General features: G+C 60.9%; 1 protein-coding gene across 4 annotated transcripts in view; it reads left to right on the top strand.

Moving 5' to 3' along the window:
- Positions 1–18,713, top strand: part of Gtf2ird1 (GTF2I repeat domain containing 1) — an 83,061-nt gene extending 64,348 nt beyond the window's left edge. For all 4 annotated transcript variants that reach the window (XM_026396933.2, XM_026396931.2, XM_026396932.2 and 1 more), the window contains 7 exons: positions 1,283–1,466; positions 1,878–1,906; positions 14,387–14,464; positions 14,652–14,844; positions 15,661–15,698; positions 17,329–17,462; positions 18,521–18,713. In XM_026396933.2, the coding sequence (XP_026252718.2) occupies positions 1,283–1,466; positions 1,878–1,906; positions 14,387–14,464; positions 14,652–14,844; positions 15,661–15,698; positions 17,329–17,462; positions 18,521–18,589 (725 nt within the window). In that variant the 3' untranslated portion in view covers positions 18,590–18,713. The remainder of the gene's footprint in view (positions 1–1,282; positions 1,467–1,877; positions 1,907–14,386; positions 14,465–14,651; positions 14,845–15,660; positions 15,699–17,328; positions 17,463–18,520) is intronic.
- The last annotated feature ends 2,908 nt before the right edge of the window (positions 18,714–21,621 follow it).

Raw genomic sequence — 21,621 nt, 5'->3', positions numbered from 1 at the left:
GTGCCGCCACACGCTCACATTTGCTGTAGGTACCTCACACGTTCCAATCCTCGGAATCTGTGATGGCACGAGCACCCGGGTGACTGACAACTTGTGGTGACAGAAATATGGGGACTTTTTTTTTTTTTTTTTTTTTAATTTAATGTGGTGCTGGGGAGCCCAGGGTCTCCCACAGGCCGGGCCAGCCCCGAGTGGTCATGATGTGTCCGCGTAGGTTCATCCATCCGTCATCACAGAGGTGCCGCTGTGACACAGAAGCCCTTCCTTGGGGATGCTCTGCATGGGGTCAGGGTAGTGGGGCTCTCTGTTCTCTACTCTCAATTTTACTGTGAATCTAAAACTGCTGTAAAATAATAGTCTTTGTTTAAAAAAAAAAAAAGGATGGAGGAGAAGGCGGGGCTGGGTGGGGTGCTGCCCTTTGGAGACAGAATGTTCTGGATTGAGATATGGTAGAAATAGTCTCGAACCTGATGACTGATAAACCACTGGAGGATCCACTTTAAAATGGCGGATTTTGTGGTTCACCAGCTACACCTCCATCATAGGACCCTGCATCTGGGCAGTGGCGGTTATCCAGGATGCACGAAGACGGGATTCGTGCTCACCAGGTGCAGCGTGCACCTTGGCCTCTGAGCTTCCTGGAGGCCAGAGCAAAAGGAGACTCAGGGTCTGCAGTTCCCAGTGTCCATGAGATGAAAATTAGCTCATTGCACCAAAAATCTCATCTGTCCTATCCCGTAGTCCCTCTCCCCGTTGGCCCGGCCCTGTCCTGCAGTGCTGGGGGTGGTGCTTTCAGTGAGCTCCTGCCCTGGGGGAGGGGATTCCTGAGGTGGCCAGGTGCGGCTGAGCCCTGAATGTGCAGGTTGGCTGCGGGGTGTTCAGCACTGAGAACCCACACTTGCCCCCGGTGGGGAGCACCTCGGCCCCCAGTGGGTTGGGGACACACCGAGGCACCAGTCCAGCTGTGAGGAAAGGCTGGCTGGAGTGGAGAGCATTTGTGATGAGAAACTAGGTACAGCCGGAGTGCACAGGACCCAGCCTGCTGGCGGCACCCTAGCTGGCTGGGCCTGGTGGAATGTGCCTGCTAGAACCAGGGCAGAGCCGCGTCTCTGTCATAGGCAGCCAGGCCACAGGCACACTTCTCCCAGTGGGGCTCGCAGATCTCGGCTCCGAGGCTGAGAAAGCCCCCGGCTCCCCTCCCGTCACCCAAGGGCCCTCTCCACCCTCTGTACACCTCCACCACCTCCTTCCTGATGGTCAGGACTGTCCCTCTCGCCCGCAGGGGAGGCCCTGGGCATCAAGTACCCCGTCCAGGTGCCCTACAAGCGCATCAAGAGCAACCCTGGCTCCGTGATCATTGAGGGGCTGCCTCCGGGAATCCCGTTCCGGAAACCCTGCACCTTCGGTTCCCAGAACCTGGAGAGGATCCTTGCTGTGGCTGACAAGATCAAGTTCACCGTCACCAGGTGCCGGGGGAGGGGGGACACAGGGTTGGCCAGGGTGGGGCCTTTCCCCGGATCCTGCTTCACTGCTGGTTGGGGGCCTTCCCCGCACCATCCTGGGGGACTGGAGATGGACCACTGGCCTTTCCCTAAACTGGCCACCCCACTACCACTCCAAAGTAGGGGTGACCTCTGAGCACCTTCTGCTCAGCACCGCCCATTGACACTCATCCCTGCTCCCTAGCCCTGAGGAGAGGACTTCATCCCACGCACCCAGTCACCTGGGGTCCTTGATGAGATGCGGGCTGTGCCACAGGAGGCCTGAGGTGGCCCCAGAGTTCCTAGCCCACACAGGCGTGGCCAGTGCCTCTGTGTTCCAGTGGCTCCCTGCTGTCCACCCGCCCCCACCCTGAGCCCCCTCTCTTTCTCTTCCAGGCCCTTTCAAGGACTCATCCCCAAGCCTGGTAAGAGGCCTGCCGGGAGGGGTGCTGGGCGTGGGGGGCTGGCCCTGTCCTGGGGCTAGAGGTTGGAGCCGAGTCCACTGTGGGACGTGGGTTTTGGGCTCTGGACCAGAGCCGGGCCGCAGTCCTGCCTCAACTGACTATGGGGACTCCAGCTTGGTGGTGAGAGGGGGGAGCCAGCTGCCTGGATGACGAGGCCCCTGCTGACCCCTTCAGTACACCATGCCCTCCGCAGGTGGACGGGTAGTGATGTGACAGCTCCTGTCAGCACAGGGACCCCAACGAGGGGCAAGGGAGAGGGGAGTTCTGGCAGAGAGGGCACGGGGAGGCTGAGCCGCTCCAGGGGCTCCCCAGAGCCCGGCTGTGTCTCCAGAGCCCTCGGATGGAGAGGGTCAGGAAGGTGGTGGTGGGTGGGCAGCTTGAGTAGCAGCTGTGGCCCGAGTGCCCAAGGTCCAGAGCTCCCTGACCTCTACCATGGGCACATTTACACCTCTTTGGAGAACTTGGAGGGCCGGGCCATGTTCTGGGCTTGGAGTGACCATGGTGGGCAGAGAGGAGGCCTCTTCGGGACCCCTCAGACTGCGGAGGGGAGACTGGGCTCTCAATCGCAGCCAGTCCCCTGTCGCAGCGTGGCTATGCCGGCGCCAGCCTGCTGAGGCCTGGGCAGTCCAGAGCGGAGCCCGAGGCAGTCAGGCCGCCCCAGCGGAAATGAGCGTTTCCCCAGGAAGCAGGATGGGGACAGCAGGACAGGGCCGGGAAGTGACCGTCACGGGATCTTGACGGCATCACGGGGTGCACTTGCAGAGCCTCCTGTGCACCAGCCAGGGTCCCGGACATGCCTCCCAGGGCTTCCCGGGGACCCTCCTGCCGGAGACCGCGTGATCTCTGTGCTCTCTGTCCTCCTAACTTGGGGCTTTGGGGCTCGCATCACGGCCCAGCGCTGGCCGGCCCCTGCAGGGTGTCGCCTTGTGGGGCTCAGCCCCGGTGGCGTTAGCTCTGCTGCACGGGCAGCTGGGAGGATGGCCAGGCCTCCCTCTGCAGGTGAGAGCGGGGAGTGGGGCACCACCGGCCAGTCTGCTCCCTTCTGCAGGAGGAGAGGTCCCAGCTGGGCTGCCCTGGGCTGTGCCCATTTTTCAGTGGGTTTGGCAACAGGAAAGGAAGGGTCATGCTCGCCCCGGTGGCAGGTTCAGCCCTTGGCCCTGTTCTATGGGGCAGAGGAAGCCTGAGAGCCCTCACCCCGTGCACCCTATAGCCTCTGTCCTGCATTCCCGTGGGAAGGCACCGGGAGTGTGGACGGCAGGTTGTTCAGAGGAGCCCCTTGGAGTGACCAGCAGGCTTTGGGGAGCAGCCAGGGAGAGGGCTCCCGACAGCCCCTCATCTGGCCTCTAGGTCCCTCTGTGCCCATTGAGCCCTCTGAAGGTCCAGGGCAGGGCGGGAGGGTGGAGCCAGGGGGCCAGGGGTGTGCTTGGGCAGGGTGCTAGGGTGAGGTGTGGGGAGCGGGGACTTCCCCTTGGGTGGTAGAAGGACACTATTAAGAATGGCTCAGGAGCCAGGTGCAGTGGCCCTGTAATCCCGGCAGCTCAGGAGGCTGAGGCAGGAGGATCCTGAGTTCAAAGCCCCAGCAACTTAGAGAGGCCCTCAGCACCTGAGTGAGACCCTGCCTCTAAATAAAAAAATAAAAAGGGTGGGTGTGGCTCAGTGATAGAGCACCCTGGGTTCAGTCCCCAGTGCTGAAGAAAGACATCCTGAGCACTAGAGGAACAGAGTCCCCATGTGGTGGGGACAACGAGGAGCAGATCTGAGTGGCAGGCAGCGAGGCCTGCAAACCAGGGACCGTCCGCCCGAGACACATGGCTGGCAGCCATCATAGCTAGTGAACTTGGCTCATGAACCTGGTTGAACGTGGGGTGTGTGAGCCACAGTCCAAGCCTGCGCCCTGGGACCTCCAGCGCCTGGGTGTGGAGAGAGGGGACCTCCTAGGCCTGAAGCCCAAGGGGATGCTGCCACCGGGGAGGCCATGATGCCTGGGACCACGGGGGGCAGCTCACAGGTAGGGGAGGCCTGGGTCACTGTGCGGCAGTGTCCTGCGGGTGGGGGTGGGAGAGGAGCCACCGAGCTGCAGAGGGCCTTTAGCCAGGGCGGGAGGGAGCGATGGCGACTAGGGATAGTGGGGAGGCTGGGGGTGGCAGGAGGAGCCGCCCACTAGGGGCGGGGGCAGGGGCCTGCCATCTCTCCCAGGAAGGGTCACCAGACCGTGGACAGAGGGCTAGAAAGAAGCAAAGGGCCTGGGAAGTTTGACTGCTGGTCACCAAGAGTCGAGGAGGGGTCCGGGCCACCCAGGCCTGTCTGTCTGCAGCTGAAGTCCCCAGAAGGGGCAGAAGCAGGTTGGTCTCTACACGAGGGTGAGGCCACCTGCCAGGTTAGGCCGCCTGCTGCAGAGACCAGCCGTCTCCCCTGCACTGGGGCCAGGGAAGGTCTGGGCTGTCACCTCCCAGGGCCAGCCGCCCACATCCTGGCAGGGAGAGCTCCCTCCCTGGCTGCCCCACACTTGCCGGGTGCCTGGGTGCCAGGCCTGGGGCTGCCCGTCTCCCCCAGACTCCAGCTGCCCTGGGAGGGAGGGAGGTGCTGTCAAGGGTCCCATCTGTAGCTGAGCAAACCAAGCCCCAGCGAGGCAGAGTCTCCATGGCCTGTGCCTGGGCGCTGGGGACCTGGGGCAGCAGGGGGCGGAGTTAGCAGAGCTGCGGCCAGAATCACACGGGCCTTGACGGGAAGGCCAGGCCGGCCAGGCTGACAACAGGCTTGATTTTGTGGCATTGAGGGTTTTTTCAGCCACCCACATGACATCAGGAGGTTTTCATGGTCTTGCGGTTACCATGGTGACACAGTTCCACTGCCCGCCCGGGGTAGGCTAGAGAAGGAAGAGCTGGGCACTGGAGCCAAGGGAGGGTGGTGGGCAGCGGCAGCGAGCAGCAGGTCTCTGGTGAGGGGAAGCCAGACGTGAGGAAGGTGGAAACTTCCAGAAGGGTGAAGGTGGTACTGGTCCCCAAGGCAGGGTCTGCAGGCCTGGGAGACACCTGGGGACATGGGTGCAGCTGGTGGGGTCCGAGTGGTGGTTGACGCAAGCAGGGTGGCCTTGGGGTGGGGGCAGTGGCCACCCTGAGGAACAGAGCCAGTGCAGGAGCAGAGCAGAGCCAGCCACAGAGTTTGTGGGTCAGGAGAACCGAGCCAAGAACATGGGGGTAGCCAGACGCAGGGGGCGCTCATCTGTGATCCTTGCGGCTGGGGAGGCCAAGGCAGGAGGACTGGGAGGTCAAAGCCAGCCTCAGCAGCTCAGCTAAAGAAGATGCAGAGAGGTCTGGGATGTGGCTCAGCAGTAGAGCACCCTGTATCAAAAACAATTCTTTTTTAATTAAAAAAAAAAAAAAAAAAAACTTTTTTAAAAGCCATGAAAGATAGTGAGCTCCCTGTCGCTCAAGGCATTTAAGCCAAGCTGGGGCAGGCACTCACTAGGGAGGCCATTTCCGGCAGGGCTCCCTGCAGGTGGGGACAGAAGGGCTCTTCCTGCCTGTGTCTGAGCCTGAGGTCCCTACCCATGGTGGCTCTTCTCGGGCCAGTCTGGGGGAAGGGCTAGGGTGGGACCCACTCCCCCTGCAGTGGCAGGCCGCTCCTCCCCTGTTTGGGAACCTGCTAGCCTGAGTGACAGTCTCAGGAAGCCCCTCCCAGCACACGGGGACCTCAGAGGCAGAGCAGAGCTGCCGACTTGCTGTGTGACTCCGGCAAGTCAGTTTGCCTGCCTGAGCCTCTGCGACCTCGTCAGACAGTGGGGGACACTGCGGGAACCCCGTGCCCACCCCAGGGCCTCCCTGGGCTCCCTTCATGGCCAGAGGGGCAGGGGCAGTGGCGCTCAGCAGGTGGGAGGCGAGAGGCGGCCAGGCTGAGCGTGGAGGGCCTGGAAGGCCCGGCTTTGCAGCGTGGACTGGACCCTGCAGACCCGGCCTTGGCAAGCTCTTGCGCTGACGTCCCCGCAGCCCCCCAAACCTGAGCAGCCCGCGGGCCCCAGCTTGATTGAGGTTGTCCCTGTGGTCCACTCGGAACGTCCTACTTAGTTTCAGTTGAAGGCAATGTCAGGTCAGGAGCTGCTGGGAAGATGGACACTTGACTCTGCGCAGCGAGGGCTGTGGTCCTGGGACCCAGGTGGACAGGGCCCCAGAGATGCTGCTAGGCCTCTCTCTGTGGGTCTCCTGTCATCCGCAGGAGCTGGGCCAGGGTGCCCTGATGGGAAAGGCACTAGGGGTGCAGAGAGAGGGGTTGGACAGTGTCAGCAGCAGGAACAGGTCACTTTTGCCCCCTCAGGACTTTTTTCTGCCATTTCTGGCCTGTATGATCTTGGATAAGTTGACTTACTGCCTGTGAGTATGGATAAGTTAACTTACTAGCTATGATCTTGGATAGTTAACTTACTGTCTCTGATCTTGGATAAGTTAATTCCACTGGGCCTCCATTTCCTCAGGGTCTCCTGGAACAGGAGCACCCTCTGTGATTCCTCCCACCTCTCTCCTGTTGTTCGAAACCCGAGTCCTTTCCATGTCCCTAGTCACTGGGGCACTCACCCCTCAGGGCCTGCCTCCCTTCCCCGCCGTCCCCACCCCTCTCCACCCTTGCAACTCTGTCATCTTGAGAGCTCAAAATAAAACCGTCCTTCCTCGGGTTTCTAAAGATACCCGGCTCCAGCGCCAGCCGTGTTTCTCTACTTAATTATCTCTGCTGTGCTTTGTTAATTAGGCCCCGGTAATGATCCCCTTCTGCCTTCCCAGGGAAAGCTGGCATCTGCGGGCAGGGCTGAGAGGCCTCTGTGGGCAGACACGCCCTGCCCTGCATAGAGTGGGCGCTGTGGTTGGATCCTGGGGACGCGGGGGAGGGTGCTCAGCTAGTGCCGTGCCAGCCCCATCCTGCCCTGGACAGGCGCCCTGGACAGGCAGTGAGGGTGGTCCAGGCCCCCGGAGGGAGCAGTGTGGGGAGGGGGCTCCAGAAAGCCCTGGATGAGGCCACCCAGGCCACCGGAACAGCCTGGTCCTTCCATCTGGGCTGGGCTGTACTGAGGTCAGCGCGTGGCAGGGCGGTCACCAGGCACCTGGCCTGTGCAGGTCTTGTCAAATGGTGGACGTGTCTTTGAGTCACAGAGGCAGAGGGCTGGGCGGGAAGCCAGGCTCCGCCTGGGTTTTGCTGGATGGCTTGGGTCTTTCCAGCCCATGGGGTGGGGTGGGGGACACTCAGGTGGCAGAACGGGAGGTAGGGATGGGGACACAGCCCAATATCTATAAGTGTCATGGGGACTGGCCAGTGGGGCCAGCAGGGGGCCAGCACAGGCACAGTCACACTGTGAGCGACGGAGACACTGGGCCAGGTCCTGGTGTCCCGGGCTGGCCTCTTGATCAACAATGATTTAAAAAAAAAAAAAAAAAGAAAAGAAAAAAAGAAAGAAAGAAAAGTAAAAATCTGCGTCACGGGGCTCACCTCCTGATGGGGACATAAAGGGACACTCTGGAAAGCCGGAAGTGCTGTGGACATGCTTGGATGAGGGCGGGGCTTGAGGCGCTCTGTCTCCCCGCAGCACTGGGTCGAACCCGGGGCCTCATACATGTGCTCTACACGGCGCCGAACCCCAGGCCTAGGCAGGTGGTGGCCCAGGAGTGGCCCCAGAGTAGAGGCCTGAAGGAGGCAGCGCTGACCAGGGAGCAGGGAAAAGCATTGCAGGTGGAGAGGGCTCCTCTGCAAAGGCCCGGGGGTCACCTGCCGAGTGTTAAGAAAGAGCAGGGGAAATTGCCAGAGGGGAGGCAGGAGCTGGAGGGAAGATGGCGCGTGAGCCGAGGAAGGGCCAGTGCAGCTCTGGGCAGGGGGGCAGGCTCCCCCACTCAGGGTTGAGAGGAGCTCCCTGGCTGCCAGGCCCAGGACAGGCAGGGCTGGGATGGCGGGAGGCTGAGAAGGCCCAGGCTGTCAGGCGGTCCCCGACTCTGGGTGTCTTTTGTAGCTAAAGCCCAAAGAATTTGCTGATGCAGGCTGTGGGGGCGGCCGGGGCCAGCGCGCTTCTGGCCGCAGGAGGTGCTGTTGACTGAGCCAGAGGAGGTGCCAGGCCTTGGGTGGGTGGGACCCTGTCTGGGCCTTCGGCTCTCAGGGCAGACTGGGGTCCAGGGGAGCAGCCACAGCCCGAGGTGTAATTAGTGATTCCCGAGCTCCGACCTGGTGTTTAAAGCCCTGGGACAGTAAGGTCACCCAGGAATGTCCCAGTCGGCTTTTTCACACTGTAACTGAAAGACACAACAAGAACAATTAGAGGAAAGGACGTTTTGGGTGGGGGCTCAGGGCTTGAGAGGTCTCCGTCCATGTACCGCCAGGTCCGTTGTCTGGGCCCAGGGTGAGGTGAGGCAGGGCAAGGCCACCCCCAGGGGCCACCTCCAGCCATACCCCACCTGCTCCAGTCACCACCCAGTTAGGACTCTCCACTGTCCCACGGGGGCTTCTAGGCCACCGCACCTCTAAACCGTGACGGAGTATGTAAGGCTGGTTAGTGTCCTACAGGTCAGTGGGTGCAGCTCCTTGGTGATAGAAGACGCAGTCCCCTTGCCTAGGGCTACCGCTGCCACACAAGGTGGAGAGGGACAGAGATACCCTCTGTGCCCCGTGAAGTCAGGGCACCCCAAGTCCCCATTATTGGCCCCTGAAGCTGAGTTTTCCGTGACCTTTCTGCGGGGACTGGGACAGGACAGGGAAGGCCAGAAGGAATTGGGCAGACAACATGTGGACGCCTTGGCCAGGGTGGGGCTCCTCGCCTTCCGGCCCAGTTCTTCAGGAGGCTGAGGCAGGAGGGGGGCTTGAGCCGGGCGTCGGGGCTGGCCTAGGCACATAGGGAGACCCCGCCGCAGGGAGGAGAGTGGGAAACTGGTCCCTCAGCAGGGCCCTGTTCGGGAGGGGGTGAGCTTTGCCCCCTAAACGTCAGGGCCCTCAGTGGACTTCAGCAAGGGGACGCCGAGCCGGGTGGATGCGCCGAGAGCTGTTTGGCAGGCGGTGGGCGCAGGGAGGCTGGGCTGTAGGCTGGACCTTCGGGACGATTCTCTGTGAAAGTGGCCCATTGTGGCTGACTGGACTTAGTGGTTTAAGACATCAGTGTGCTACCTTCAGGTTCAGAGGCCAGAAGTCCAGCGCGAGTCTCAGGAGGCTGAAGTCAGGCTGGGCTGCCTCCTCCTGGTGGATGGGGGCGGGGGGTGGTCTATGTCCTTTCCTTGTCCAGCTTTAGAGGCCTCCTCCTTCTGGCCTCCATCTTAGAAGTAGCTGCCTCCAAACTCTGCCCGCTGAGGTCTCTGGAGTGACCAGTGAGAGCAGGAGCAGGGACCCAGGAGAGGCGCAGGGAGGAAGGAGGTGTGCAGAGTCCTGGCACAGGCTGGCTGTGTGCGTGTGCACAGAGACCCTCAGCCCAAGCAGGGCCACCCGTCACTCTCTCCCCACGTGGGGCTCGCCAGCGCACACCCAGACGGCCACCCTGTGCACACACCTGCTCCCTGGGCCCCGGGTCCCAGCAGAACAGCCGCGATGCTGGCTTCCAGTCCACCCGAGCCCGAGACCTCACGCGTCACCCCCCGAGGCCTGCCCAGGCTCCACCTCAGTGCCTGTGTCCTGCTGGAGGGTGAGTGTCAGTCTGCTGACCCGTCTCCCAGCTGGACACCACACCCCAAAGTTCCCTTTGGACTTAGCAGAGGCCTCTCATGTAGAAGGTTCTCTGAGGCTGAATAAGCTGGGCCCGTGGTGCACGCCTGTCACCATCTGTCCGGTGGGGCGGGTGGCCTGTCCTTATGGGTGGTCAGGAGTCTGAAGGCATGTTGTGTAACCCTGATTTGCAAACATCACAGGTCACTTGGGCATGGGGACCATAATGGGGTCTTCAGGCCCTGGACTCCCCAAGGGCTGGGGACAGCAGCGCCCCCTGGTGGTGCTCCTGATCCTGCCTGCACCACCCACTGTGGAGTCAGAACTGGCAGATCCCCTGGTGTCCAAAGGACAGCGAGGCCCAGCGGGTGGTCGTGAGCCACATCCCAAGTGCCCGGGGCTCTGCCCAGTGTGTGGCAGCCCCTGTCCTGGGATCTGTGCCCTCTCCTGTCCCCACCACACAGGAAGGAACAGCTCAGAAAACCAGAGCAGACCCTAGTCCTCCCGGGCTGGCTGGCCTCACTCCTGTGGGCAGAGGCTGCAGGCCAGGTGACACGGTGCCCACAGCTTCCCTGGGGTTGCTGTTTGGCGGTGGGCACCATCAGGCGACCAGGACGGGGGGCCAGGTGTCTCACATGTGGCCTCCGATCGTCCTGAGCCCCACCCAAGGAGAGGTGGGGCCCAGGGCTGAGCCACCCTCTGGTGCCTCATCTCGTTGGCACCCCAGCCCCAGGCAGGAAGGCCCCTGGGAGACCGTGGGCTGTGTGTGAGCATGGGGGGTACCAGGACCCGCTCCTGCCTGTCCTGGCTCTGCGCCGGCCCCCCACAGACCTTTAAGTGCTCTGTGAAAGGGCAACATGAGTGCCACCCGGCAGCCCCCCATTACAGTCTTGGATTTGGGGGCTTGATAGCTCTGGTGTGTCTGGGCCCTGAGAGATTGAGAAGAGCCCTGGGGACCCAGAGAAGGGACAGTTTCAAGGGACTTGGTGGAAGGCTCTCAGGAGCAGGTCTGAGAACCCCTCCCCCCCAGTGCACGGTGAGCAGGGGGTGCGTGGTGAGCAGGGGGCACGCGGTGCATCTTGACGTCTATCCAGACAGTCTATCCAGGGAGCTTGAGAGCGAACTTCAGAGGCCTAGAAAGTTTTCATTTGTGAAATTTAGCTTCCTGGGACTATAGAAGGATTGAAGCCTGGAGCTAAGGACAGCAGGGACATCCTGACTGGTGGCAGGGATCTGAAACTTTCGTAGTGCTCTTCTGCGTGTGATATTAGATCCTGCAACGGGCCAGGATTCCCCCTGGAAGATGTGGACACTGAGGCCCAGAGAGGTTGAGTGACCTTCCAAGTCCCACTCAGCATTAGGGTTAGACTCAGGGTCGTCTTGCTGTCTCTCCTGGGCCAGGGACCCTCCTCATCGCTGGCCCTGAAGACCCCCTTCAGGCAGGCCCCCCCCTTGACCTAGGCCTGCTGATGTGCCTGGACTAGCGGCCACTGCTGCCCTGACCTACCGGCTGGGCATTTCTGTGCCTGCTCGTGGGCCCTGCTGCTGTCACTGCTACAGACAGGACTGCGAGAGGGACTTGCCCAGGGTCACAGCTGAGGACAGAGGCAGGATTTGAACCTGGGCAGGCAGAGTCTCTGAAGCCCTTGGGCTGTGGCCACCCTGCGGCATCCGCAGCAGGTCCTGGGTTCCCTGATGTTTGTCTTGCCCGTGAGCAGACCCAGAGGCACAGCCTGCCCAAGTCCTGGCTACTGCTGCCCACAACAGCCCCGGGCTCCCTGGTAATGGCCATATTCCAGACAGTGGGTGTGCGAGGGCTTGATTGTGGGGAAGGGCCACTCTCGGCCGCACAACCCACTGGCTGGGCCATCTGGATCTGCAGGGATCTTGGCTCCTCTTGTGGGCTGACCAGGGCGTGGGGGCAAACCACCTCCGTCATAGGCAGTGGCCACAGTTCACGTCAGGAAAGGCCACGCTGCTGGGCACCTCCCTTCCCCAAGTTGCCCTCCCCCCTGTTCAGCAGGGAGGGCGGGTCCCGGGGCTGGAGAGGGCGCCCATCTGTGGTCAGGGTTCCTCCCAGAGCTGCTCCCTCCTTTGCCCGCACTGCCCAAGGAGTGGCCTCAAGTTCCCAGAGGGCAGGGTCTCCTCCCCGCCTCCAGCCTTCCCTGCCCCATTTCACTCCAAAACTCACCCCTTAAGAGAAATCTTGCTGGGCTCAGTGGCTCCGCCTGTGATCCCAGCACCTTGGGAGGCTGAGACAGGAGGCTCCCAGGTTCACGGCCAGCGGGGGCCCCTGCGTGCTAAGCGAGCGCTCAGCCCAGCCCAGGGCCAGGCCCCCCCAGGGAGCAGAGGAGGTTCCCTCTGGGGAATCTTGAGCCAAGCACCCACGGGACCCCGGGGCTCCTGGTGTCTCTTGTCCCTCACACCCGCTTCCACAGTCCCAGTGAGGAGTCTCAGCGTGCGGTGAGGCTGCAGCCCAGTTCCTCGGGTCCCTGGTGGCTGTCACCTCTGGGGACCCATCTCTGGCCCCCAGCTGGGTCAGGCCCCTGCCACCTGCTCCTGTCGGCCACCGAGTGGCAGTTGGCAGACTTGACTGCCATCTCCTAAGGCAACTAGGTGTCCCACAGTACGCAAGGGCAGGGCTGGGTGCTGGGCAATTGGGGTCAGCTTTTCCATCACCGGGACCAAAAGGCCTGACGAGGACAATTTTGGAGGAGGAAAAGTTCACTCGGGGCTCACGGTGCCCGATGTTGAAGTTGCCCTAAGCTAAAGAGCAAAGAAAAAGCTTTATTTCTGAGCACTTTGGGAACAAGCAGGGGAATGTACGGTACTGAAATATCTTCCAAGTAGGTACAATCAGATTCACTGGTGCTGGGCAGAATACTCCATCCACACACAGGACTGGCCCCAGCGCACTGGCCTCGAGGTCAGAAGGAACATTGTGGCAGAAGAGGGTGGCAGAGGGGAGCAGCTGGGAACGTGGCATCAGGAAGCAGAGGGACAGGGCTCCTCCGGCCACACCCCCGTCTGCAGTCACCACCAGCTAATCCCCCACAGGCTTGACACACTGAGGGGCCAAGGATGTCACCACCCAGTGGCTCACCTCTGAACTTTCTTGCACTGTCTCCCACAGGAGCTTTGGGGTCACCTCACATCACGTCCCCTGCTAGGTCCCCAGGGACAGCACCCTGTCCAGCTTGAATGAAGCTCTAGAAACATCCCTGGGGAATGACATGGGCCAGCTCTGACTGAGTCCTGGCCCTCCACAGCTGGGTGTCCAGCCCAGGACAGTGCGGCTCAGGTCTCCATCTCAACCTCTCTGTCCACACTGCCCTCGGGCCACAGGGCCAGGTCAGGTCTGCTGCACCCTGTGTGCACAAGGCAGCCACCCCTGTCCTTGCTTGGTGACCTCAGAGGGCCCTGAATTAGGGGTCCCACCCAATTCCTTTCGAGGTCAAGCTGTGGGTGGTGGGCAGGGATCACAGGACACCCCCACAGACCACGCCTCTCCATGGGGAAGAAGACTCCTGGGACCCAAGGATTGTGAGGGAGTGGAAAGACCAGGACCGAGGTCAGGCAGATGGACTGGCACTGTCACTTTGTAGCTGGGTGACCTTGGGCCAGTCCACATCACTGAGCCCATTTCCTCGGCTGTGATGAAGGTGCCCGTGACCACCTTGGCACACATTGGTTTGCAGTCCCGGCCATCTTTCCCTGTCCTGTGTGGGTGCTGCCGTGTCTGCCACCCCGGGGATCCTCGGTGGCAGGGGACGGGAGGAAAGGCTCTGCTACAGGCCCTTCACCCAGAGCCCCTCTGGTCCCTGCCTGGGTCTGGGGGAGGGTCAGCTGGTTCTTACCATATCAGGGTCCTGAAGGCCATTGGGAGGGGGGCCTGGGGTGCTGAGCCAGGGGTCTTGGTGCATCTGAGGAGGACATAGTCCTCTGAGGTGGGGACATGGGGAGGGGTTGTCTGGGACAACTGACACTTATAATAGGTGTTGGGGACTCAGCAGCCACTGAGGGGACTCTGGGAAGGGGGGTCAGGCCAAGCCGATGCCCAGCGCCATGCGGGAAGCCCCCCAAGGGGGAGTGCGTGTGGACAGACCAGGCCCCCACGCGGGTCTGACAGGCAAGTGGAGCCCTGCCTGGGACCCACAGCCTGGGTCAGCTCCTCAACAGAACTGGGTCCCCAAGGTCAGAGCAGGAGTTGTCTCCCTGCAGAGGCCCGCCTGTCCCTCTGTCCCCATGGCCAGGACCCTGGCCCAACACCAGGGACTCCTCTAGGACAAGGAGCACAGGAAGGGCACGTCCAGGCAGCCAGGAGGGGCTGCGCAAGGACCTTGTGGAGACCCCAGAGGCGGCTCCCACTCAGGCCTGGGCAAGATGGCCGGGGTGCCCATGCCCATCTCCAGGACGTTCGCAGGTGTCACCAGGCGCTGGCCCAGGCTGGGCTATTGGGCACCTCCCCGTGGGCCACTCCAGGTCAGGGTTGCCCTTCAGCCTCTCCCCACCCACCCTGACAGTCCTGGGGGCCACCTCAGACCTGCAGTAGGGACGGTCACCCCAATTCCCTTCCTATGTCACCTCCTAAGGGTCTCTGTTGCCCCTGGAGAGGCTGTGACTAGTGACACCCCTGGTGTCACCCTGGGCTGTGCCTCCTCTGACCTGAGGGTGCTGCTTGGGAAGTGTGGGGTGCATGGGGCGGGGGGAGCCCAGAGACACAGGCCAGGGGCCCCTCGAAGGAGAGGCCTGTGGGGACCCTCAAGCCCCTGTCTTCCTCGGCAGATGAGGACGACGCCAACAGGCTCGGGGAGAAGGTGATCCTCCGGGAGCAGGTGAAGGAGCTCTTCAACGAGAAGTACGGTCAGTGTCCCCTGTGGCCGCACGGGTCTGCGGGCCAGCCCTGGGACCCCCCTACAGCCCACCCGTACAGGGCTGCCCTCATTGGCCCCGCAGATTTATTGACTGTGACACCTTCCTGGGGTGAGATGGCAGCTGAGCCTTCCCCCTAGAGGTGTGACCAGGGACCACTGTCCCCCTCACCCTCCAGGGGAGGCCCTCGGGCTGAACCGCCCGGTGCTGGTTCCTTACAAGCTGATCCGGGACAGCCCAGACGCCGTGGAGGTCACGGGCCTGCCCGATGACATCCCTTTCCGGAACCCCAACACCTATGACATCCACCGGCTGGAGAAGATCCTGAAGGCCCGGGAACATGTGCGCATGGTCATCATCAACCAGCTCCAGTGAGTGACGGGCACCAGGGGCCGCGGGAGAGGGGACTCGTGGACACCAGCCCCGCCAGGGTTGGGGGTCCCTGATCAAAAGGCCAGAAGCCAAAAATCATTTATTTGACAGTTTTCAGATTTAAAAGCAGTACATGCCACCAGGTGCGGTGGCGCACACCTGTAATGCCAGTGACCTCAGAGGCTGAGGCAGGAGGATCGCAAGTTCAAGGCCAGCCTCAGCAACTTAGCGAGGCCTAAGAAACTTAGTTAGACCCTGTCTCAAAATTAAAAATGTAAGGGGCTGGGGGCGTGGCTCAGGGGTAGATACCCAGGGCCAAAAATAAATACCTGCACGCACAGGTGGCCAAGTTGAGGATTAGAACAAGGAAACAGAGACCTACAGTTTTCCTAGCATGAGCAACAAACACTGTGGTACATTTTGCGGGTGAGCATGTTGGGTTTTGGTGTTTTTGTGGTACTGAGGATTGAATGTTGGGGTGCTCTGCTGCTGAGCTACATGCCAGCTGTTTTCTATTGTTGTTTTTATAATTTTGAGACACAGCCTTGCTAAGTTGCTGAGGCTGGCCTTGAACTTGGGATCCTCCTGCTTCAGCCTCCCAAGACCTCTGGGATGACAGGCGTGCGCCAGTGCTCCCGCTGGCTCAGGGTTTTAGAGATTGCAGCCCCTGGTCACTTGGGCCTGTGGCAGCACATGACAGTCCAGCAAGCTCGAGTGTGAGGACTGCAGAGACATCTCGTCCCAAGGCGGTAGCTCATGTTCAGGGAGGAGGAGGAGCCTCATTTCTGACCCCACCTCATCCCTTTCTTTTCCAGGCCTTTTGCAGAACTCTGCAACGATGCCAAGGTGCCAGGTGAGTTGGAGGCTGAGGCGGCCACCCTTCTGCCTCAGGGGGACCAGAGTCCAGAGAACTTAGTTGTCTGCCAGCAGACACAGGTGGCAGTATCTAGGCCATGATAGGGGAGCTGCTCTCAGGCAGAGGCAGTGCCACAGGAGGGCGTGGTGGCCTGGGGAGGGATCTTTAGGCCACCGGTGCCACTACACCGAGAGACCCACGGTGGCACCTGAGATTTTCCCACCTCCGTAATCCCAGTGACTGTATCCGGAGGCCGAGTCAGGAGGATCACAAATTCAAAGCCGTCCTCAGTGGTTCAGCCAGGCCCTGTCTCAAAACATAAAAAGACTGAGGACGTGGCTCAGTGATTAAGAGCACCTGGGTTCCAACCCCTGTGCAGCCTTAGGTTCCCACGCGGTTAAGCCCAAAACGAGAATTCTGTAGCACACAGGACCGTGCTCAGGGGTACAGTCCTGTCCCACAGCACAAGGCCGGCCTCAATCCTTAGCCTGGCAATAAAAGAAAGGAAGATAAAAGACTCCAGTAGCACACAGGTACAAAGCTCTGCTGTGAGTCTCGTACGTGCATATCCACTTACCCAGCAGCATCGAAATACCTAGAGTCCTACTGTGTGCTAGCCTTGTGTTTTCCCCCATCCTGTTTTCCCCCATTTTGGCTCAGAGCAGTTGATACATTAGGCTTCTGTGCCCCAGAGTTTCTTTCTACTGGGGTGCACCTGTTGTGCAGAGGAGCTTTCAGCTCAGAAGTCACACAATTAGGACCTGTTCCCAGTCTCTGAGCATTGGCTGGGTGCCAGACACTGTGCCAAGAGCCGTGCACAAGCCAGGCACCGTGGCGCACGCCTGTGATCACAGCTGCTCAGGAGCTGAGGCAAGAGGATCATGAGTTCAAAGCCAGCCTCAACAACTTAGCAAGGCGCTAAGCAACTCAGTGAGACCCTGTCTAATAAAATACAGAAAAGGGCTGGGGATAGGGCTCAGAGGTCAAGTGCCCCTGAATTCAATCCCTGGTACCAAAAAAAATAAAAATAAAAAAGATGGGATGTGGCCCAGTGGGAGAGAGTGCCCTGGGTTCAGTCCCCAAAAATACACACACACAGAAAAAAAAAAAAAAAACAGGCGGTGGGGGAGAGCTTTGTGCAGTATCTCATGGGTCTTGCAGCAAGATGCAGACTGGCCCTGAACTCCTGGGCTCAAGAAATCCTCCTGCCTCAGCCTCCCGAACAGCTGTGACTCTAGGCATGTGCCACCAGGCCCAGCTGCCTGCAAGACCTATTCATACCGCACTCCCAAGGCTGCGGGCAGGACGGGTACTGGCCCCAGGAAAGGAGCTGGGCATTCTGAGGAGCAGGAGGGGGAACAAGGCCCGCACTGAGCCTCTGGGGAGGTCGACCTGGAAGCCGCCAATGCAGGGTGAGCCAGGCAGGCAGGTGGTGGGAGCCGGAGCCAGAGCGGGAATGAGTGGCCCTGGGTGGGTCTGCAGAGGAGGACAGTCTTGACCACCAGGCGGGCTGATGTCTGCAGTGCTGACCCTGACCCTGAAAGCCCGGCCTCCTGCAGGGAGCTCCCAGGCTGAGAGAAGCCCCCTTCCCCGAACCATCCCCCCTCAGCAGCCTTTCTCCCCCCAGCCAAAGACAGCAACGTCCCCAAGCGCAAGAGAAAGCGGGTCTCAGAAGGCAACTCCGTCTCCTCCTCCTCGTCCTCCTCCTCCTCGTCCTCCAACCCGGAGTCTGTGGCCCCCACCAACCAGATCTCACTCGTGGTAAAGTTGCACAGACCTGGACTCCGCCAAGCTTCTCTCTGGCCTCTGCCCCTCGCTCGGGCGGGGCTGCCTGCTCCAGGAGGTGGGGTGGGGCCTCGAGGAGGCTCTGGGCTCTGAGCAGGCCCTCCAGCCGCCCGGTGCAGCTGCCTCGGCCTGTCCCTCAATGAGATAGCCCCTCCTGCCGGTGCTCCCAGACAGGACCCGGGGTCTGTCCGAGCCTCAGCGGGCTCCTCGAGGTGGGGGTGTCACCCCGCTGTGTAGAAGAAGACAGCAGGATTCAAGGGTGGACCAACCCATGCTGGATGGAGAGCCCAGCTCCAGAATTCCATCAGTGCCACTGTGTTACGCGCATCCGTCTCTCCTGTCCAAGGGAAAATCCCATTAGGGACACACCTGGTTTAGCAACCCTGAGTCCAGCCAGGCATGGTGGCGCAGGCCTGTAGTCCCAGAGACTCAGGAGGCTGAGGCAGGAAGATCACAAGTTTGAGGCCAGCCTCTGCAACTTGGCAAGACCCTCAAAACAAAATCAAAAGGGCTGGGATGCAGCTCAGGGGTAGAGCACCCTGGGTTCAATCCCCAGTTCCAGGGGAAAAAAATAAATCTTGAGTCCTAATGGGGGGATATTTGAGCACATTTGAAAATGACCTTAGGACCTCTTGGTTCCATGACCACACTGTCTCCCCCAACCCTTCACTGGAGCCCCCAAAGTCCAGAATTTGACCTTGTCCCTGCCTGAGTGTCCGGATGCTCATAGAGGATTCCCACCTCCACACACAGCCCAGGGACAGGAGAGCTTCCTCAGCCCCCTGCCACCATGCCCCTGACTGTCCACACAAGGAGTCTCTGGGACACAGGTGGGAAGTCACAGGTCCCCAGCCCATCCTTCTCAGCTACTGCTAAACTGTGTGACCTTGGAGAGGTCACATCCCCTCTCTGGGCTTCAATGGCCCCAAAATAAATCGGGCGTAGGAAGCCCTTGACGGAGCAGAGCTCAGTGTCTGGTGTCCTCTCTGTGTCACCTGGAGTCCTAACCCGGTACATTTGTCCCCTCTCTCTAGCAATGGCCAATGTACATGGTGGACTATGCCGGCCTCAACACGCAGCTCCCGGGACCTCTTAATTACTAGACCTCAGAGCTGACCCAGGACCTCACTCAGAAAGACTAAAGGAAATGTAATTTATGTACAAAGTGTATATTCGGATATGTATCGATGCCTTTTAGTTTTTCCAATGATTTTTACACTATATTCCTGCCGCGAAGGCCTTTTTAAATAAGTAAAAAAAAAAAAAAAAAAAGTTGGCTTTGCTCTTCGCTGTGTGTGTTCTCTTCTGGAATTGTGACTGCCACTGGGGACAGGCAGAGGAGGCCCAGTTCAGGTGGCCTGCCCAGGCCCCACTGTCTGGGGACAGACATCATTCATTTCTTTGCCACCAGGGGAATGGGACCTGAGGACAAGAAGCCACAGGAGACAGAAGAGCCACCCACAGGCCTCCACCAGGCAGTGGCCTGAGCCACAAGTCTTGGGTCTTCTGCCAGTTACATGAAGCCACCTCCCCACCCTACAGCCTGCCTGTGAGCTGGGACCTGGGGGGGGTCCCTCATCCTTCCTGCTTGGGGCTGAGCTAGCACAGGCAGGAGTAACAGCAGGGACCCCCTGGGCCCAGGACCTAGGTGAAGTCTGGGTGTCGAGGCATGAGCCCATAATCCCAGCTACTCAGAGGTTCAAGGCCAGCCTGGATGACACAGCAAGACCCTGTCTCGGGAGGCCTGGTGTGGTGGGGCACGTCTGTAGGCCCAGCAGCTCTGGAGGCTGAGACAGGAGGATGGCAAGTTCAAAGCCAGCCTCAGCAAAAAGCGAGGCACTAAGCAACTCAGTGAGGCCCTGTCTCTAAAATACAAAATAGAGCTGGGGAGGTGGCTCAGTGGTTGAGTGCCCCTGAGTTCAACCCCTGGTACCAAAAAAAAAAAAAACCCTGTGGGGGGTGGGGAAGGTGCTGGGGAAGTGGCTCAGGTAGAGCACAAACTCAGGGGGAAAGGTGCTGATGATCCTTGTGTTAAGTACACATCCAGTGGGTCACCCTGGCTGGATGGAGACCTCTTGGGCGAGGCTTTGGGGTGGACCTTGAGGCAGGGGGGGATCTTTTTTATTTTTTTGGGGGGGGGGTGCTGGGGATTAAGCCCAGGGCCTTGTGCCTGAGGTGGATGCTCCACCAACTGGAGATCTGTAGGGTCTCAGCTGCCTCTCACAGCATTTTGGTAGCAGGTGAAAAGTTAGGGAGAGGACAGGGCTGGGGACAGGAAGAGGGGTCACAGAGCCTGTAGCACAGGATCCTCCACTCCCATCACAGGTGGAGAGGACAGGCCCTGGGGCAGAGGTCCCTGGGGCACAAAGCAGGGTGACCTCACCTTGAGCGAAGTCAGGACACTTCAAGCTGAGGCTTGGGAGGAGGCCCAGTGCACAGGTGGGGACATCTGCACTGTCCAGGAATAAGGAGGGTCTGCAGGAGCAAGAGGCTGTGCCTGGAGGTGGCATGAAGGGCTGGGTGGGGACTAGGGTCGCCTGCACGTGCTGAACTGGGTATCTCCTGGGCAGTGCACTGCAGGCCCTCTCCCTGTAGCCCCAGTGTGCCTGTGCAAGGCGACTTCCGGAGAGAAAATGAGAGTGACAATGGGGGCAGGGGGCTGCCCTTTGGGAGTGTGTTGTGTCTGGAGAAAGCAGCAGAGGTGGGGTGTGAGGGGAAGGGCATTGCAAGGCCCCACACTGGTCCTCACAGGGAGAGACTCAAGGAGGGGGGGGACAGCAGCCTTTAGGGAGGCGTGGGGTGGGGCGACTGGAGAGCAGGGCTCAAGGTGACCCTGGGGTCTGGCTCTAACAGTAGGCAGAGTGGCCCTCGGCTCAAGTTGGCCCAGGAGCCCCTGCCACCCTGTGGGTCTCCTGGGCCCAGCTTCTGGCCTGGGATTCCTCCTGGAAAGACTTGAAACACCGCCCGGGGCCCAGCCGGGCCAGACTGTCCCTCTCTGCTGGTGCCACCCCAGCCAGTCAGCTGCCAGCAGGCCTCCTCCTCTCCAGACGGGCCGCAGGAGCCACGGACCTCCACTCCTGCCCACCGCCGGGCCTCCTTTCCTCTCCAGGATCCTGGTGGCCTCCCTCAGGGGCCGCCCTCCCCCTGCCTGTGAAACCCCGCAGACTGGCTGGCCGCAGCCACCTGGCCTCCGCCCCTCCCCTGCGACAGTCCCCGGGACTCCGGATTCAAGAAACCAAACCCACTGCGGCGGCTTCCCGGCACCGCCAGGGACAAAGACGAGCCGCCGGGGCCTCCCCTTCCCGGGCGGCCCCTCCCGGTCTCTCGCGCCACCCCCAGGCTGGAGCCCGGGCGGCCACTTGGCGCCCCCGCCACCGCTGGCGCCGCTGGGCCGTCTACACCGCCCGCCCAGCCCGGCGCGCTCAAGCTTTGCAGCCCGCGCCGGAAGCGGCTCCTGGCGGGCCTGGGCGGAGGGCGCGGCGGTGCGGCCCCAGCTGGGCAGCGCGGTGCGCCGGCCGCGGCTGGCAAGGCCTCCCTGGGCTCCGGGTCGCGCCCCCCGGGCAGGCGCGGGCGATGAAGCGGGTCGGGGCGGCCAGCAGCGCGCGATCCAGGGACGGGAGACCACCCTCCCCGCCCGCCGAGGCCACCTGCGGGGCCTTCCCAGTCCCAGGCCCTGCGCGCTGGGAGGTGGACCCGGCCGAGGCGGCGCGGGCATCGCCGGGCGGCACAGCCCGGTCCCCAGCCCTTCGCGCAGCTGCTGCCGCTGCAGCCCCCCGCGCCCCGCACCGAGCTCTTCGCAGGGACTTGATTCCGAGCTCTCAGTCTTTAATTAAACTTCATTTACCGCCATCTGTCGCCGCTCAAAATGGCTCCGTGTTTTGCAACTCTGAATGAGAATTGTTATTGGATTTGTAAACACATTCCCCCCGACAAAAAAGAAAACCCACAAAACACTTTCAAAAGTAATAGACGAGCTGCATCTGCAACGGCCTAATTGCCGGGACGCAGTCTGCGGGGCGCGCAATCATTTTATATACAGATTCTTTGTATAAAAATCTGGTATCAATGAAAAGATCAAGATTATAGAAAATGCTGGAATTATATCAGACTGAAAACAGTAATAAAGCAATCATCA

The sequence above is a fragment of the Urocitellus parryii genome, chromosome 9 (genome assembly GCF_045843805.1).
Source record: "Urocitellus parryii isolate mUroPar1 chromosome 9, mUroPar1.hap1, whole genome shotgun sequence".
NCBI classification, from domain to species: domain Eukaryota; kingdom Metazoa; phylum Chordata; class Mammalia; order Rodentia; family Sciuridae; genus Urocitellus; species Urocitellus parryii.
The sequence above is the reverse complement of the archived record's forward strand: the minus strand, read 5'-3'. Positions and strand labels throughout refer to the sequence as shown.